The 17,713-nt window shown below is 44.3% G+C and overlaps 1 protein-coding gene across 1 annotated transcript in view; it reads right to left on the bottom strand.

Moving 5' to 3' along the window:
• mob2a (MOB kinase activator 2a) overlaps positions 1-17,473 on the bottom strand; it is a 57,476-nt gene extending 40,003 nt beyond the window's left edge. The window contains exon 1 of the mRNA XM_034141160.1: positions 16,950-17,473. Coding sequence (XP_033997051.1) covers positions 16,950-16,966 — 17 coding nt within the window. The 5' untranslated portion in view covers positions 16,967-17,473. The remainder of the gene's footprint in view (positions 1-16,949) is intronic.
• Between the last annotated feature and the right edge of the window lie 240 nt (positions 17,474-17,713).

Below are 17,713 nucleotides of genomic sequence, written 5' to 3'. Positions count from 1 at the left end.
TTTGGTCTTTATAGAAGTTTTAGTAGTAGAAGTATTTTCACTGCATTTCTTTCAGAAGTTTCAGATATTATTTTTGACAAACACTAAGACTTTCAAGGGTTTTAGGACCTGTGGGAACTCAGTATTGTGATAGCAGTATTTACGAACAAGAACTGAAAATCAGCGTTGCAGAAATGGACGCGGAGAGATTGAATGAAAGTCAGTATTTGATTCAAGCTATGGCCTGACAGCAGCATGCTGTGACTGGCTTATCAAAAAGGATGGGACAAATGCAAAGTGACATTCCTTTTAATCTATTCAAATCTCCTGGCTCGTGTGAAAACGCCACAGAGAGCGTGTGTTGATCCCTTTAGTCATGCTTTAATCATGATTAACGGTAACAGTTTTTGTACATTTCCTGGCCAAGCACATGGCATGACGTCTCACAAGTTTCCCCGAGGCCACTTCACTGTTGAATTAGCAAATATAAAATATGGCACAAAGGCTAATTACCAGTATTCAGGCAGGCAGTGCAGCTGCACAGAGTCAGAGTGGGTATCACTGAAAGTGAAGGGGACAAACTGAGCAAGATGGAGGAGACCAAAGACAGAAAGAGACACGTGCAGCGGGGAAAGACGGCGCTCACGTTGCTTCTTTCTGATAAACCGCAGTGCAGAGTGACAGACGCCCAGCTGGGGCCTGCATGAGGAAGGCAGCGCTCACTTCCTGTGTTTGTGCATCTCACAGTTCGATTTGACTTCAGCGCTTAAGAGTGACGAAGACTTCCTGCTAGCTACTGCTTCAGACTCCCTAGACAGGAGAGGCAGAACAATGTGGAGGATAGGAGAGCACGTTACAGTACAGGGTGGGGCAGACAGGGAGATAAAGGACTAAAACACACACACACACGAGCCAAACCTGAGGCCATATGCAAACAGAGCCACGGATACAGGTGAGGACACACGCCCAGTCCAAACAAGCAAATACATGCAGTCAGCACAGATAACTGCTAAACTGGCAAGTGAAACATGAAAAGGGGAAGCACAGAGGCAAACAAAAAACCCTGTGACCTCCAAAATGTGAGCGTCCTTCATTCACTGTATCAGACTGCACCAAACCTCACAATATTAAAGCCAACACAGCAAGACTGAAATATTCTCCTCGCTGAGTTTACATGCAATCCCCAGTGATTATGTTAAATGTCCCATCTGCGTGCAGTGCAGTGTATTTCTGCCCCCCCCCCTCCGGCCCTGAGCAACACATGAACTAATCAGAGCGGACCAAAACCCCTGACCTACTGTTCTTCTGAGAGAGGAAACGGATGGGGGGAATTTCTCGTTCTCTCTCACTCGCACACCAAACTAACGTGAAAACTGACACATCATCTGAGGACAGAAACAGCCTACAGAGCGGATATCCAGCACACACGTCTGTACGCATATAGCCTCATCCAGAGACATACATAGACCTTCAGTGTTTCTCTATGCCGCAGTGTCAAATGCTGGCTTTTGAAGTGGAGTCAGGAAGCTCAGAATGACTCGGTTTGAATCTGAGAATAAAAGGGGGCATTCCACATCTCGAGTTGACAGACATGAGCGTTTAACAAGCAGGCAAAGTCCAATAAAAGGAGCAACTGAGTGGAATTGGGTGAAATATAGGACCCTGGCATTTCACAAGTCAAAACATGATTAATTTAATTTAAAACTAATGGAACTAATGATTAAAGAAAAAAGTTGGTCAGAAGTACAGTATATGCAAAAATTATCATTTCCAACTGCCCAAAAAGGATCTATTTATATAGCGTATTTTCGATTAACAGTCGAAAACGCAAAAGCTATTAAGTTTACTTTCAGATATTTCAAAAAATCTTCACATTTCTAGAATCCAACTTAAAATGAACCCATTATCAAAATAGATGCATATTAATAGTTGCTGATAGAGATGCAACTGATACTGTTGCAGTTCTTATTCCTTGTTGTGGCTCAAATATGCTGAGCTTCTGTAACACTCATATATATTCCTGGCTGTCGGCATTGAATCCCTCCTCATCAGACACAGCAAGAGGAAAAGTAAAAAGCCTTTTGAGCTGCACCTTTAAAAAAACAGCTGTGTTTTGACCTGTTTTATATTAGTTATGTAAAAGTGACCAAGTCAAACTCAGTGCTGCCTCACTGCACACAAAACAAGCACCACTGTCAACAAACAAGCACAAACTTGTTGCATAATAATTAGCCGGCACAGAGAATGTGTTGGCCGCTTCTCAAAAGCCTCACATAACCAGAGAAGAGGCGAGGGAGGAGATAAAGAGGAGGAGAGACAGGAGGTCAGGAATCATTTTTCACTTGCAGATCTTTTCTCTCTATTGCTCTTCATGTAGGCTAATCTCTTCCATCTCGCCTCCCCGAGCAGGCCAGCTCACTTAGCCTCATTTAACCAGCTAACGGCCGGTAATAAATCAGCCGCACACTCCTCTCACCTCTAATCTGTAGGAGCGTGTTCTATCCGCACACTCCCCCTGATATATGACTCAGGCGGGCCTCCAGTGTGAGGCGGCTACTGTACGGAGAAAACTCCTGTTGGGAGTGCAGGTCAGACAGCAAGCTAACAACACCAAGAGGATAAATATGACGTTTTTATTACTATTATGTTTTTATTTTTCCTATATGCTTACTCTATCTTATAGGGTTTCATATTCTTGAATCGATTCACTTCACTTGTGTCTAATCTTTAAGAGAGGAATTCTTATTTATTTTAATTGTATTATCATACCTTTTACCTCCTTGTGCTTCTTAACCTGTTAAACTGTTATATGTTGTTGCAATGCTGCATGTATCTGTAAAAGTCTTAATATCTGATCTGAGGGGAATTTCTTTTTGTGTATTTCAACTTGTGATGTGTGCCATTTTGTAAAGCACTTTGAGCTGCACGTGCTGTATGAAAAGTGCTATATAAATAAAGCTTTATTATTATTATTTTTATTATTATAAACCTGGGGATGAAAGAATAAAACGGGAAAGGAAAGAAAGGCAGAACATGGTCTTTCATTCCCAGATGGAGTTTTTTGCAGCAACATCTCTGTTTTGTCCTATGACACATATTTTGGATAATTTGGAAAGGAAGCTCTTTCCTTCCTTCCCATGGCTTCCTGGATTAAACTGTGGCAAAGTGAGCGGCTGGCCTTGCTCCCACGCCTGGAGTCCTCATAATACCCTGTGTTCACAGCCAGTCTTAAGCGCAGCTAGTTTTCATCGTAGCTCCTAACGCTCCCCGGGCTGTTGGCTCAATGTTCGCATTTGTCACGAGACAGACACACACACACACACACACACACACACACACACACACACACACACACACACACACACACACACACACACACACACACATCACACACACACACACACACAACACACACACACACACACACACACACACACACACACACCACACACACACACACACCACACACACACACACACACACACACACACACACACACACACACACACACACACACACACACACACACACACACACACACACACACACACACACACACCCACACACACACACACACACACACACACACACACACACACACACACACACACACACACACACACACACACCACACACACACACACACACACACACACACACACACACACACACACACACACACACACACACACACACACACACACACACCACACACCACCCACACACCACACACTCTCCCTTTGCCTACATTTCAAGTCAAACTCTTCCCGCGGATACATCTCCTCCTCCACCTCCTTTTTTTAGATGTGAAGCCCCTCATGGAGCTGGCCTGTGACACACTCACAACATCACATGTTTAGCAGGCTGCAGAAGGCTGTGCACAATTTAGGCTGTGTAACATCTGCATATTGCTGACGTTGCATCCTACAAGCAGAGAAGCGATAGTTGCTGCAGTTTTAACACTTGAAACGTTAATCAGAAAAAAACAAGACATTTTAGGACATCTTGTGGGTTCTAGAATAATATTGTGGGCATTTTAACTAATGCACCAATACGATATTGCACTATATAGAATTGAATAGATCGTTCTAATTGCCACTTATATCTGATATAGCTTTTTGAGTCTGTATCAACCCCAGTTACATATGACATTAAACTTAAAGGTGGGGTAGGTAAGTTTGAGAAACCGGCTCGAGATCGCTAGAATTTGAAAATACACAACCGGAGAAAATCTGCCACTTCCTTACAGAGCCCCTCCTCCAACACACACGAACGCGCACATGACCAATGAAGGCTGACAGGCAGGTAGGCCATCCAGTTATTTTAGCCGGGCCGGCTAAAATGATTGATCGTGCTTTTTACAGTATTACGGCTTCCACAGATGACATTTTGTTATGGATTTTTTGTCAAAGCACTTAAGATATTCATTGCTATCGGGATGTTAAGAGCATTCCATGGAATATAACAAAAAGTGTATCTCGAGCCGGTTTCTCAAACTTACCTACCCCACCTTTAAGTGGCATATTAGTGAATAATTAAAGTCATTAATAGGTGCTTCAGCTTTAATTTCTTCAGCTGTAAATGAGAGGATAATTACTTTAGGGGACATGGCCCACCTATGCTTTCACCCCAGTATACAAACTTGGACTTAAAATGACTAAATACGGAAAAAAATGCGTAAATTAATTTATAATTTCAATTAAATCTTAACTGATGATGTTATTTTCCTTACTATTAGGTGTGGCAAGCTTGGAAACGGCACTGGATGATACTATCAGGGAGCGATTTGGGTGTGGGCATCATTTACAGTGTGTCCTTCCTTAGTTTAAGATCAACCCACATCAGGGACATCATCCCCCCCTCCCTGTATCTCTCTCCACATGCAGTGCACTCCCCCCCCCTCGCTTGGCTGTCACAGTGGCAGGAAGTTGAGGAAATGTACAGGCCATATGGGCGGATCGGAGCCATACTGCAGGGTTGTCAGCGGACACATATGAGACATATGGTTGCTGGTGTGGGCCTGTCAGCTATTAAGCTTTTTATATCGCGGTCTCCCTCTAATCTTACTGAGTGCAGTTTAATATCTCGCCTCAACCATATCCACATGTGCTATGAGAGTGTTAACACACATATGCATGTAAAAACACACACAGGAAATCCTGTTTCTGTTGTATCTCTTCCTTTGGGTTGCTGAACTTCTCTTCCCTTCATTCCTTCTCTTAAGCATTGTTAGCTTCTTGTTTAAACCTGTACAAAAAATCTAAAAACCAACACACCTCACCACGCCCTGCTCATGGATTACAGTGATCAGTTACGCCTGACTTTTTTGCATTGGCAGGTCAGGCTGAATAAATGAAAGTCCATTTAGAATTTTTGTTTCATTTTGTTTCCCGGCACAAGATTGGCTCCACCCTCCTTACTGGAAGTAAAGAGCGTGACTACTGTAAATGTTTACTGGTAATGTCGTTGACCTGGGAATCTATCTTTCCCCTACCTATTCCTTTTTGTATTGCGTGCCTTTCAAAAGATAGGAGCATAAGCTAAAATCCAGGGAAACGCCTCAGTGTCCCTTAAATCACATGAGTCATTGAGTGAGACAGACAATAAATAGATGCAATGATAGACACTCTCTACTCAGTTAAAACATTTTAGGTACAACTTGTCCTCAGGTATTTTCCACTTCTTCTCACTTGTTTAAAGGAAGAAAACCCTGCACGGATTTTAAACAGCAGAGGGTTAAGAGAGGTTGAACATTTCAAAGGTAAAAGAGGCCGTCAGGATGCAAACCACCAATGGCATCATTTTTACTTCCTTTCCAAAAGCTGCTTACAAAAAGTCACTTCAAGTACAAAAGGAACATCCTTCCTCATATTCATGTTCAATATGAGAGTTCACACTATTATCTACACTTGACTATCTTTTTCCTTCCTTCTTCCTGTCCTTTATTCTCAGCATGGGCTCCGCTGTGATTCCTGTAATCCCATTTAGAGAGGGGTATCCACAGGGCTGAATCTCACACACACAAACACAAACATGCTTATACACATAAATGCAAGATTGCACACACCTACACGTAACAGCCAGGGGGGAATTGGGTGTGTTGTTGAGCATAAGGGATAAAGAAAATAGCTTAATGTTGAGGAAAGAAGAACGTTTAACGGAGGAGGAGTTCAGCATTGAGGACTGAGATGAACTTCCCTGAGGCTTGTGTGCTTTTAAAACGTGTGTGCGTGTGCGTGTGCGTGTGCGTGTGCGTGTGCGTGTGCGTGTGCGTGTGGCTTGCTTTTCCTGATGCAGCGCAGAGATCTCTAATCCAATTACAGCTCAGACCAGCCTCTCGGCCTAGCCTCAGCCAGCAAGGACAAACCGAGCTAGCTTACACCAACGCTAGCAGCCCACCGGCTCTGCACAGATTTAGCAGCTCAGCCGAAGCCTCGCCCGAGGGTGCTGACCACATCCCAGTGAAATAAATAAAAGCATAATTAGAGGCTTTCTCCTGCAAAACAAATTAGGTATCTTGAATGAGGAACTTCACTCACAATATTGGTTTTAAGGAATCAGAAATAGTCTCAAATGATTATTGTTTCGTTCTCCTTCTGATGGCCATCCTCCCTCTCTAGCCTGCTCACAGCTCCAAACCCCATCTCTCTCTCTCTCTCTGTGTCACCAGCGCTCTGGGCCCCTGCTGGTAAATCTCCCTCTCTGTCCTCTATTGCAGACCTCGGCTATTTCTAATTTAGCTCTCTGACCCACGTCGCCTCTTCCCATTTATCTCCATATCTCACCTATCGCCTCTGCGCCACTATCGTTTCCCTGCATCCCTCATCTGTACCGCACTGTCTTTATACTCCTGCTGCTCTCCTGCTTATCAGTTGCCCTCTCTTCCTCTGGCTGCTTTTTCCTCTCGTGTTTTTAAATCTGCACTGCTCCAGTACCCCATCTCCCCTCTTTTGCTCTAAATGTCACATCCCACTCTCCAGCATATGCTAAAAAGGAAGTTAGGTCCTTTTTGTATGCCGGTTAGCCGGACAAACTGGAAACCTTGTGATCAAATGTGAATGAAATTTGGTGGAAAGATAACACATGATGCAAATTAGGTTATAGTCAGGGGTGCACATAACTGGTACGCATTTGCGTACTGACGTAAATGTGAAGCTTTTCCAGAAGGCGGTTAGTTCACCGGACGAGAGTCGGTCAGACAGGGCTGCTGTTAACGTCGGTCTGTACAGCAGCCCTGCGCTAAAACAGCTGATCACAACGTTCACACGCTCCGCGGACACGAAGCTCTATACTCTACTACCACCCCCCCCGTTGACAATCGCGAAGCGCTGTACTCCACTGACGCCACCCCCCCCCCCCGTTGACAATCGCGTAGCGCTGTACTCTACTGACGCCACCACCGCCCCCCCCCCCCCCCCCCCCCCGTTGACAATCGCGAAGTGCTGTACTCCACTGACGCCACCCCCCCCCCCGTTGACAATCGCGTAGCGCTGTACTCCAGTTTTCCCTTTATGATGATATAATGCCACTGGACTCTCAAACTGCTTGGAAATGGCAAGTGTAAATTAACAGATTATACATCAATAGAAGAAAGGTGTCACTAAATGTAACTTATAGCTAGGACACAATCTGAAAGACTGTAACCAGCCCGAAAATAAATGCATCCAACTGTTCTGAAGGATGTCCCTTGTGGGTGGCGGACAAAAACAGCCCTAAACCCTGCTGCAGGGGTTCAACTTAGTATAGCTGATCTTAAGACAGCTCTGGCTGGCAGCAGTCCCTGACTATGATACTTTCTGACAGAACAGTAGCTGCTCCCAGGACTTTGGCAGCAGCTACTGGAGGAACCAGAAGTCCAGTGTTGACGAACAACAAGAGATAGAGAGCGAGAGAACAGCTGATTAGTCATGACTGTTCCTGCCCTGTCGTTTCTATTCCCCTGGGTGTCCATCCCATGGTAGTGCCAGTTGTTTGCGATGGGCAGGGCTGACCAGAGCGTTATGAAAGAGCTAACACAGGCGCAGCATGGTGCCACTCTACTGCCAAGAGAAATCCAGGCAAAGCACACACACACACACTGACACCCGAGGCCATGCCAGGAACAACACAACAGTGTGTCAAAAATAAGCGGAACGGTGAAGTTAAAGCTGTAACAAAAGGGAGCTGAAGATCAATTTATCTCCAAATATAAAGTCACATTATATAAACAAGAGGCGCTTTCACACCAAGTACTTTTCCCAGGAATAGTTCCCGGAACTTAGTTCCCCGGAAATCTTTAGTTCCGGTCCAGAACTATGTAGCAGATCGCGTTCACACCGGAATAAGTCCCTGAGGGAGGATTACGCAAATGAAGCCGCTGACGTCACTTCTTCTTCTGCTTTGGGTTTACTGGCAGGCCGCAAACCACTTCACGGCGTATACTGCCACCCGAAGTCCCCGGCCGGAAGTCCCCGGAGTTGGGGACTGGCTTCAGTAGAAGCAGCTGGGAGTCCCAGCAGCTTCTACTGAAGCCTTCCGAGTAAATCGCCAGAAGCGCCGACACCTCATCACTCCACCGCTCCCATGTTTTATTTGTGTTGCCATAAGTTAGTCTCTTTCCGTTGGTGCGCTGGGCTAATGCTAATGCTAATAATGCTAATGCGAGCAAATAAAATGGCGGCTTCACAAAACTTTTCTGAGTTTTACGGGGCGTGGTTTGCAATTCGCCCAGCCAATCAGAAATTGGAACCTTTTTCTCCCCAGGAAAGTACCACCTCTCTAGCAGGGACTGAAAAGGGGTGAAAAGGTTCCCGAAAAAAAGTTCTAGTTCCAGATCTTTTTGGTGTGAACGCAAAATCCCAGGAATAGTCCGGTGTGAAAGCGCCTAAGGAGGGCTATTGTGCAACTGAGTGGTTACCACGCCATATGCATCAACAGTCAGGTATTGAGTTGGGTTTGCAGACTCTTGATCCATCATAGTATTAGGTTGCACCATACTCAAACAGCACACTGTCCTCAGGATGTTGAAACCTCATCTTGGCTCAAACATACTGGTGAAAGGGGCAAAAAACACCACACCTAGCAGGAGCTTCTATCTCAAGTCCTCGCAAAAGTGCTTAACACAGCTGTGCGTTCACGCATGCAGATTCTCCAATTATGCAGTTGTGCATATTCAGTGAAAAGCAAACTGCAGAGTCATTCGGGTATCGCGTTCATTTCTGGGCCTCTGTGTCCCTGCCTCAGGAAAAGGGAAGGGAAGACGGGGATGTAGAGCGGAGTCTCAAGAGACAAACCAGAGTACAGCAGTATTTACTCAGGAGTGTGTGTGTGTTCTTGTACCCAAGCTGTTTGCCTCCTCAAAAAGACATTCAATAGAGCCTTTATAACTCCCTCAATGATGCAGACTGATGTCCTGAAACACTCCATGATACAGCATTGTGCCTTCAAGCCTAGGGAGGGCTCACGGACAATTCTCTGTGTCCTTTCCTCCCGACACCAGCTAGGTCAAAACTGCAACATGATGTGGGAATACTTTAATCAACTAATCCTAAATGAGTTGTGTTAGATTTGTAGTTTTAGTTGTTTTTTTTAAAGGGAAGACACTGTAGTTATTTCTGTATCGATACGAAAGACTCCTCCCTGGTGAAGCTGTTGGTCATGGTTGTTCCTAGATTGACTGCTTGCTTTAGGTATCACCTTCCTGTGAAACCCGAAGACACCTCTGAACTATGACAGCTGAGCTTTTACAGCGTAGCAATGACCCCTCTGCTCACTTTAGGTTCTGTTGTGCTACTGGGGAGGAGGAGGAAGCTGCTACCGTTACCCCCCCAAAAAAGGGGACTGATGTCAGGGATGGGAGCTGGGGACTTGTTTGTTTTAACCCTTCCAGCTGTGCTATTCTTTCCACTGTTTCCGTCTCCAAAACAGCACGATACAGCTTGTACAATACTTCTTTGCATATAGGCTTTCCTCCAACATGCTCAAATACACATAACACCCTGCTAGCCCCTAGTTGTTAAACATTTATCAGAGAGAGCTGAGGCGACCCAGGGCCTTGCTCTCTGCAGCTGAACAGTCCAGCAAGTCATGCAAGCACGCAACAGTCTCTGCACATCAGCATCCCAGGAGAGGGGGGGGGGGGTTGTGTATTAAAGGGAGAAAGAGACAGATAGAGTGAGTGAAACAAACTGAGCCAGAGAGGGAACGACAGAGTGAGTTGGAGGGCTGGAAGTGACTAATGCCGCAGTTCCACTACACGGTCGGCCTCGGCCACGCTCGGTACGGCTCGGTACGGCTTGGCCGCGTTGGGCCGACTCACTTCATGCTGCGCTTCCATTACAGTTTAGGAACTGGGGTAGTTACTATAGTAACGCAGTGTAGGCGGAGCCGTGACGTCATCTTCAGAGAACTCCAGAAAACACAACACAGCCGTTAGCTGTTAGCACTCAGAGCTCACAGCTCCTTATATATGTTCAGAAACTCGACAAAAGTTAAACAAGTACACACCACAGACTGCCTGTGTCATGGTGAATACAGTCGCTGCTTTATTTATATCTGTATAGGCCGTTGTTGTGAGTGTGGACGGTCGGAGCATATACTGCGTTAGCTTAGCCAATCTCCATCTAGAAAAACACGAATTTTAAAAGGTTTTTCGCCTGCCGTCTGTCTGCAGACTTGACAAAGCATTAATTCATGGTTTTTACTAACCGGTATCAGTATGTTGTTACTTCGGCATCATTTTGAAACGTGTATTACAATTAAATCACGGTCAAATATGTCCATCTTGTTGTAGTTCTAGCCCTCTTGCCAGCGCTCCTCTCTCTAGTTTAGCATACTCAGCCCGACTCAGCCCTGTTTGTTGGCCCCGATAGAACCACAATTTTGTCGGGCCAGAAAAGAGGTGAAAAAGTGGCCCCGGGCCGGGCCGGGCCGGGCCGTAACTAGGCCTAGTGGAAGCGCAACCAAAAACGGGTACGGCACGACACGGCACGCTTAAAGCGAGCTCCGCGCTGTAGTGGAACTGCGCCATAAGATGCCCTGTCTGGGGAGTAAACAAACCAACTAGCCTTCTTGTCATTCAGCCAATCCCTCAGCACCAGCCCATCATGGAAGAACAGCCAGAAGCATGCTGTGTGCATGGAGCATGCCCCAGCTACGTTACAGCAGCACAATGTTGATTGGAAACTGAGGCACATAAATCAATGAGAGGAATATTTATCTCTGTAAAATTGATTGCAATTCGATAGAAATTCCCCTCGTAAAATGTGGATTCAACTTTTGTTGTTGAACCAACTGAATCGCATCGTTCTTCCCATAAATTGATGTGGGGGCAATCTATTATTTCAACATTCCAAATCTCACATAGCAAAAACACTTCTCTGACAGCTGTCAATTTTTCTTAGACACTGTAAAAGAACTGTAGTAGTTATTACAGAAAAAACAACCTTGGGTTAAATTTCACTTAACAGGGTTCATATTTTTCTGACCATTGAGTGATAAACCCATGGTGAAAAACCCTTTTTGGGAAACTGAGGCTCTATGATGGAGAGAAAAGGTCAGGCCTCCACAGACAGTTGGGACAGCTTGATCAACACTCAACTCCATTATTGACACTTGAAACTGATTATGAATAAGTTATCCACCTAGCACCTTCAAACAAAGGAAGTCAATTTTGCAAAACAACAAATGCCATGGCTGTCATTTGTCTCAGGGTTGGTTGCTTTGGTGAGCCGATGTGTGTTGGCATACTGGGCTATCTGCCACCCACAATAACAGGTGGATTTGTTAAACTACATTGTCAACTACAAGATTGGCTAGCTTACGTGGTCTTAAAACATCTTGGCCTAGGCTGTCCTGGGTGTGTAGTCGTAAAGCAACTTTAGTGCCAGACACAATACATTTATATTTAATAGAGAGTTATTCTTACTTTGGGCTCAGACAAATAGAGAGTCAACAGAACGCTTTCCCCTGTAACAGTAAGTTAGGAGCTCTTTCCCTGGCAGACACTGAGACCATGTTCTAAGCTGACTGCCCTCAGGTCAGCCCTTAAAACAGAACAATGAGAGACACTGCGGGTGATCGTAATGCTTGAAATGAAGACAGCAAAGTCATACTTGATCGAGGTCTAGACCACGCAACACTCTGACAGTGTGGCTTAGTTTCAATTCTCCAAGCAGGTGACTGTTTTAGGATGAGGTCTGCTCTTCTGCCACAGCCTATTATCAGCATCGCATCTGCGGAGCGAGTAGCGGAAACAGCCACCTGGGCCGAGACTGCAATAGTGTGTGTTTGGGTTTGTGTGTGCGTGTGTGGTGCAGAAGCAAATAAGGCAGGGGGGTTGCATGAGGACAACATCTACACATATACACAGAAGCTTGAAAGCACTCAAACACACACTCAGAATGAAACGACAACCCCATCCCCCAAAAAGGCTGCCGCTGAGTTTCTTATGCTTGTGTTTAGGACCGCATTTAGAGATTGTTGATATGCAAAAAGATATTGTGGGGTTTCTTTAGAAGGATTTTTTAAAATATATGTTTGAAAGACATCATTTCCTTTGATAATTATACTGAAATATGGTTGGGTGCACTGCGCTTCCTGTCAGATATGGAGTATTTTTCCCCACTGCATATTGACATTTAAAAAGGTTATGACAACCTCAACATGGAAACACAGGGGGGTGTTGCATAATTTAATCATACTAAAGTGGTATCTATTGGCAAATATATATTTTCAATGTTTCATCTTTGTACCTGACAATTACCTTTTTTCCAGCTAGAGTTTGGTATTCTGAGTGCCACTTAATACACTTCCCTTGTGCCTGACTGTTTGTTTACATAGAGTTAACTTGAATATTAAAACCAAGTTTGCTCTTGCAAAGTTTTCAATTAGGATCCGGTGCACTATAATTGCTCAATAAACAATAAATTGATCCTTAATCCAAATGTAAAAAAAATGATATGCAGTTGTATGCCTTGGGAGTGTTTTGCAGTAACCCTGGGTGCCAGATGTGATCCACCCACTTCACTACTCTATTAATAGGATCAAAAACTGACAGAAAACCATCTGACCATTTCGATGGTTTATTTTGAAACTGAGGACTAGTCTCTATAATGCATGTGGAGATCCTTTCATGATTTCAATATCATATTCTATGCTTCACATGGAATCTTTCTAACTGCTAGAGTCATGAGAGTTGACTTTGTACAAATTCAAAGGCCACAAATCAGTTGCACTACCACATGAATGTGACACCAGTAAATAGCTAACGTTAGACATTACACTTCTTTATTGGGTGTGAGCCACAGGGAACTAGACATACATCGCTCACTGTGGAGGAAGTTCAGCTTGTGGTGAGGGTTTTTAGGCATTTTCAACTGCAGACGTGTTCAAAGGCATTTTGACGTTTTCCGAAACAGAAAACATTTGATTGAAGTTGTCTTTCAATTTCAATTTTGGTGAAGATATGATGCCTATATTTCAAAACCTTGACTAAAACTTTATTTTTCCAATACCATATTTAAGAAGAAAATTAACGCTTTTTCTCTAAAAAACCAACATCTAAAATATATCACTATTTAATGTTGCCTAAAGAGCTTTTAGAAAATGTTTGAAATTGTGATTTGAAGCTAGAAACCTCTGATCACAAAACTCAATACCCAGCTGTAGTTATACTTAGTCATTTCCTGAAAATAAACATATTCAAAACAAAGATTTACTTCTCAAATACAAGACAAAAACGCCTGAAATATGTCAACAACAAGATGAAACGATAAAAGAAGCATCCCTATATTACTGGAATTTTTTTGTAGCATTACTTGCATTACTCTGATGATGCAGGATAATGATACCCTGCCTGCACACCATGAAGTCGCAGGTGATGCCGTGCGAGCTAAGTGTACATTAAATCTGACTCTTGCTCAGGTCACGCAGACTAAAGCGGCGCTCCACTTAGCCGCTGTAGTTTCCATTCTCTCGCTCATCGTTCAGCATTACCAATCCATCACTCAAAAGCAAAGGGATTAAACATCTGTCAAAGCCTGCTCATTATGCCCAGCGGGAAAAGGCACATTTAGGCGTCTCGTATCTCTCCAGTGATTTAACGTCCAGTCTGACTCTGAATTTGAGGACATTAGGCCCTCAAATAATGCACTCTGTCCAAAGTATATAAACAGATATACCGAATGTAGTTCGCAAACACATTTTAGGGCAAACCCACAGGTGAAATACACATATACTAAGGTTTTTTTTTGCAGCCTCTTGTTGAAACAAAATTAAAACACCCGCCGTAAGCCCAAATATCATTTTCTCTATATCTCCTTTGCTAATTCTATCCACCATTTGTAGGCTACGACCTCCATTTGATTCCCTGTGGAGCTTCATCCTTCCTATCTACTACTCCACCCCTTCCTCCCCACCTGCTTATTTCCTCCATTATTCTCCCTAATCAACCATTCCATCAAGAGCATTCATATCCACTTCCTCCATTGGTCAAAAAATTCTGCCGTCTCCAATTCCTCCACCCCTTTAGATCACCCTGCCTTTTCTTCATCAGTCTCTCCTCTTCTATTCATCACGCCTTCCTTTTTCTCTCCATGTGCACATTTCTCCCCAAATCAGTTGCTTTCACCACCCAATTCTTCCATCCTCCTCTCCCTCTCCTCACTTCCTCCCTCTATCGGTCCCGGCTGTGGCGTCCTTCATCCTGGGTCTGAAGTCAGAGTGATTACACGCTTGGTTAACTCATTCATGGACTCCACTCTGTCAGTGACGCACTCCTATGCATTCAGCTCACATACACACCAACATTATAAATAGTAGCCAACGTGGGGCTTTAACATGAAGGTAAACACAAATTCTCAGCATAGAGAAACGCCATCATTCTTGTTCAATGGCTTTATATCTGAAAGGCACACTGTAGATGCCCTATTAAACTTGTCATGAATAAACTATTTAGATTATATATAAGCATGACTCATTTCATGACTCATCTGGAGTACAAAACAATTACTTATTTAAAAGGGTGCCACTCCACAAAAATCTTATTGCAGGCTGTGAATTAATATCAACTACATTTAATAACAGCTATGATAATCCCGATAAAACACAGGCAGGCCTTCTCTAAAATCGTATTGAATGTGGTTTTCGCTTTCCTCACCTCATCTTACACCAACACATGACTGGGTGTTGCTTTTGAATTCCTAACAGATCGCTAAGGAAACCAGTTTAGGTCTGACAGAACCAACTGTTTGGGCCAAAAAGTATCATTATTGCATCTGAGTGACTGAAGGGGAAAAGGAAGAGGAGGTAAATCACATTTAAAGCTGATGCAACTTCAGACAAGTCAAAGCAAGAACCAGTTACCAAAACTAGGAAAACCAGTGTCAGGAAGAGGAAACCTGAAAACATTTCAAATAATTCATTCATAGAGTTAACAACACCTTTACTAAAACGGCACAATTATTTAAAGTTGCAACTACATAATGGTCTCAAGATTATGACAGTTTGTGTGAAATAGAGCATGCTTTAAAAAATATTTGGTGTCTTCCAGAACCCTTTCCCAACTACACATTTTTTATTGAAGTATTTTCTTATCCGTTAACAAATTGGCGACAGACAGACCAGATGTAATAGTTAGTAAACGCCAGTGCTCTAGTTGGGGTATAGAGAGACTGCATCGTTATCTGTCAGCCAAAATGTCCCGATGTGAAGAAGGAACTCCCCTGATAACACGCCTTCCTCGGCCCTAATCTGCTCACTGTGACCAGCCAGCCAGTCAACTTGATAAACTGTCAGCAAAAAGAAAAATCTCAAAGCAACACACCTTACTGTGCAGGTCCAAACCAAGACCTGAGGTTTACCTTTTTGAAAAGATACCCAATTTGACTGTACCCAATTTGACTGTGTTTCAGATTTATCTATGTGCATGTTTAGAAATAGAAATAAATCCATCTTGGTTAGGGATTTCATTGAGTCAATCTCCTACTTACAGGCAAATATGATCCAGGTTTAAACCGGAGAATCTATTGCTTTATCTTTGCATAGCAAATACTTAAGTAAATGCAAGATAACACATCCGAGTTCTTCGATAGCAGACTGGGCAGGAAACTGATGTCAGGTTAATCCTGAATACAGTGATCATGGATTTGGTGTCTGGCTGTCAATCAGATCAATCTCATCTATAAGTACTGACTACCAGATCTCACACAAAAAAAACATGACTCCAGTCAGCATCATCAACTTCTGTCTGGTGTCACTTGCACCATCAAAGCAAAGAATACACAATTGATTAAACTACTGTACTGTGCATCTCGAATTAGTCACATAATGTGTTTCATTTAATGATTAACTGCCATCAACATGTATTTATCTTCCTCCAGTGTACCTATATCACAAGTATGGGAGCAGCATCCTGCATCAATGAGCTCGTTGACACCCTGCTGTATCCCAAAGGCAGCACATTAGGTAGCCTTAAGCTAGCATGGCTGCTAACAGAGGGTCCCATGCACCTTGCACAGGAAATAAACTGAACCCGGGCATAGCCGCGTTAGCAAGACTGACAGGCTGCTAATGTTAGCCCCTTTGCTGTGTTAATCATTCCTAAAAATAGTCTCCCTGTTCAGCAAACTGCCGTTTACAGAGATGTTCTCACAACCTAATCTGGGCGCTGTCACCTTTGGCTAGATCGCTGCAGGCCATAGAGATGCCCAAAAATACCGCCTGGCCCGAGGTAACAGGAGGCTGGCTCACCGTCAGTGATGAGACCGTTGCCAGCTTTGCTACCAAGCTAGCATCGCAGAGCTAAGCTAAGCTAGGCAAAATGCTACCCGCCTGTGGCCATATTAACGTGTTTAAGTTGAAATGTATCAATATTGGACACGACAGTGCACCTGTGTAGTGCTGGCTGAGGTGGTGTCAGACACAGTGGGGTGTATTTGCAGTTGACCTGACAGAGGAGGGTAAAACTAGGCACGCTAGCTGTCTGTACTCACCCCATTAACCAATCCATGGCGCTGTTTGTAGCTAGCTTAGCTAACGTTAGCTGGCAGGGGATGAATCCACCAGGAGCTGGAGGCGACCCCTAGTTTATCCAGCCACCACCCTCGCTGCCCTGGCTGCCTGGCCCCCGAGTCCCGTCGCTCTCCCCGGTGCCCGTGTGTCTCCCAGCTGCGGGATCCTGGCCGGTCAAATAGAAACGCCGCTTAAACTTTGAGCGATTGTCCTTGTTTTGATCCTCAGCTGGCTCGGATCATGAAGAGGCAGTATAACACAGTCAGATCAGTCTGCTAGCTGGTAGAGGGAGCGCAGCATTGAGTGACTTTGAGCGAAGGCGAGCTGAGGAGAGCGGGGCAGCGGTGTGGGTCTGCCTGGTGTCCGGTGTGCAGTGGCGCCGAGAGGGGCTTGTCTGTTGGGATGCCGCTGGTCAACTCGGTAACCTCTGTCATGAAGCCTTGTATGGCTACCGTGCTAGCTGACAGCCTGAACCTCCACTGGAGCTGCTGCTTTCTGAGCGAAGTCTAAATCGGAGTCCGGAAGTAAACACAGACCCGACCCACTCTGTCTCTCCCGTGCGTAAAACGCATGTCAAGCAGGGCTGTATGAACATGGATGCAATGGATGTGTAGTGAGCAGGTTAGATACATTGTAAAAATCAGCCACTTAGGACTTTAACACTTTAATGTGAAGATGATCACCTCTCCTGTTGGCATACCATAGTATTATTGTTTATAGCATATACATTGCCATTTTATTCTAG

Source organism: Trematomus bernacchii, unplaced genomic scaffold (genome assembly GCF_902827165.1).
Source record: "Trematomus bernacchii unplaced genomic scaffold, fTreBer1.1, whole genome shotgun sequence".
Taxonomy (NCBI): Eukaryota; Metazoa; Chordata; class Actinopteri; order Perciformes; family Nototheniidae; genus Trematomus; species Trematomus bernacchii.
The sequence above is the reverse complement of the archived record's forward strand: the minus strand, read 5'-3'. Positions and strand labels throughout refer to the sequence as shown.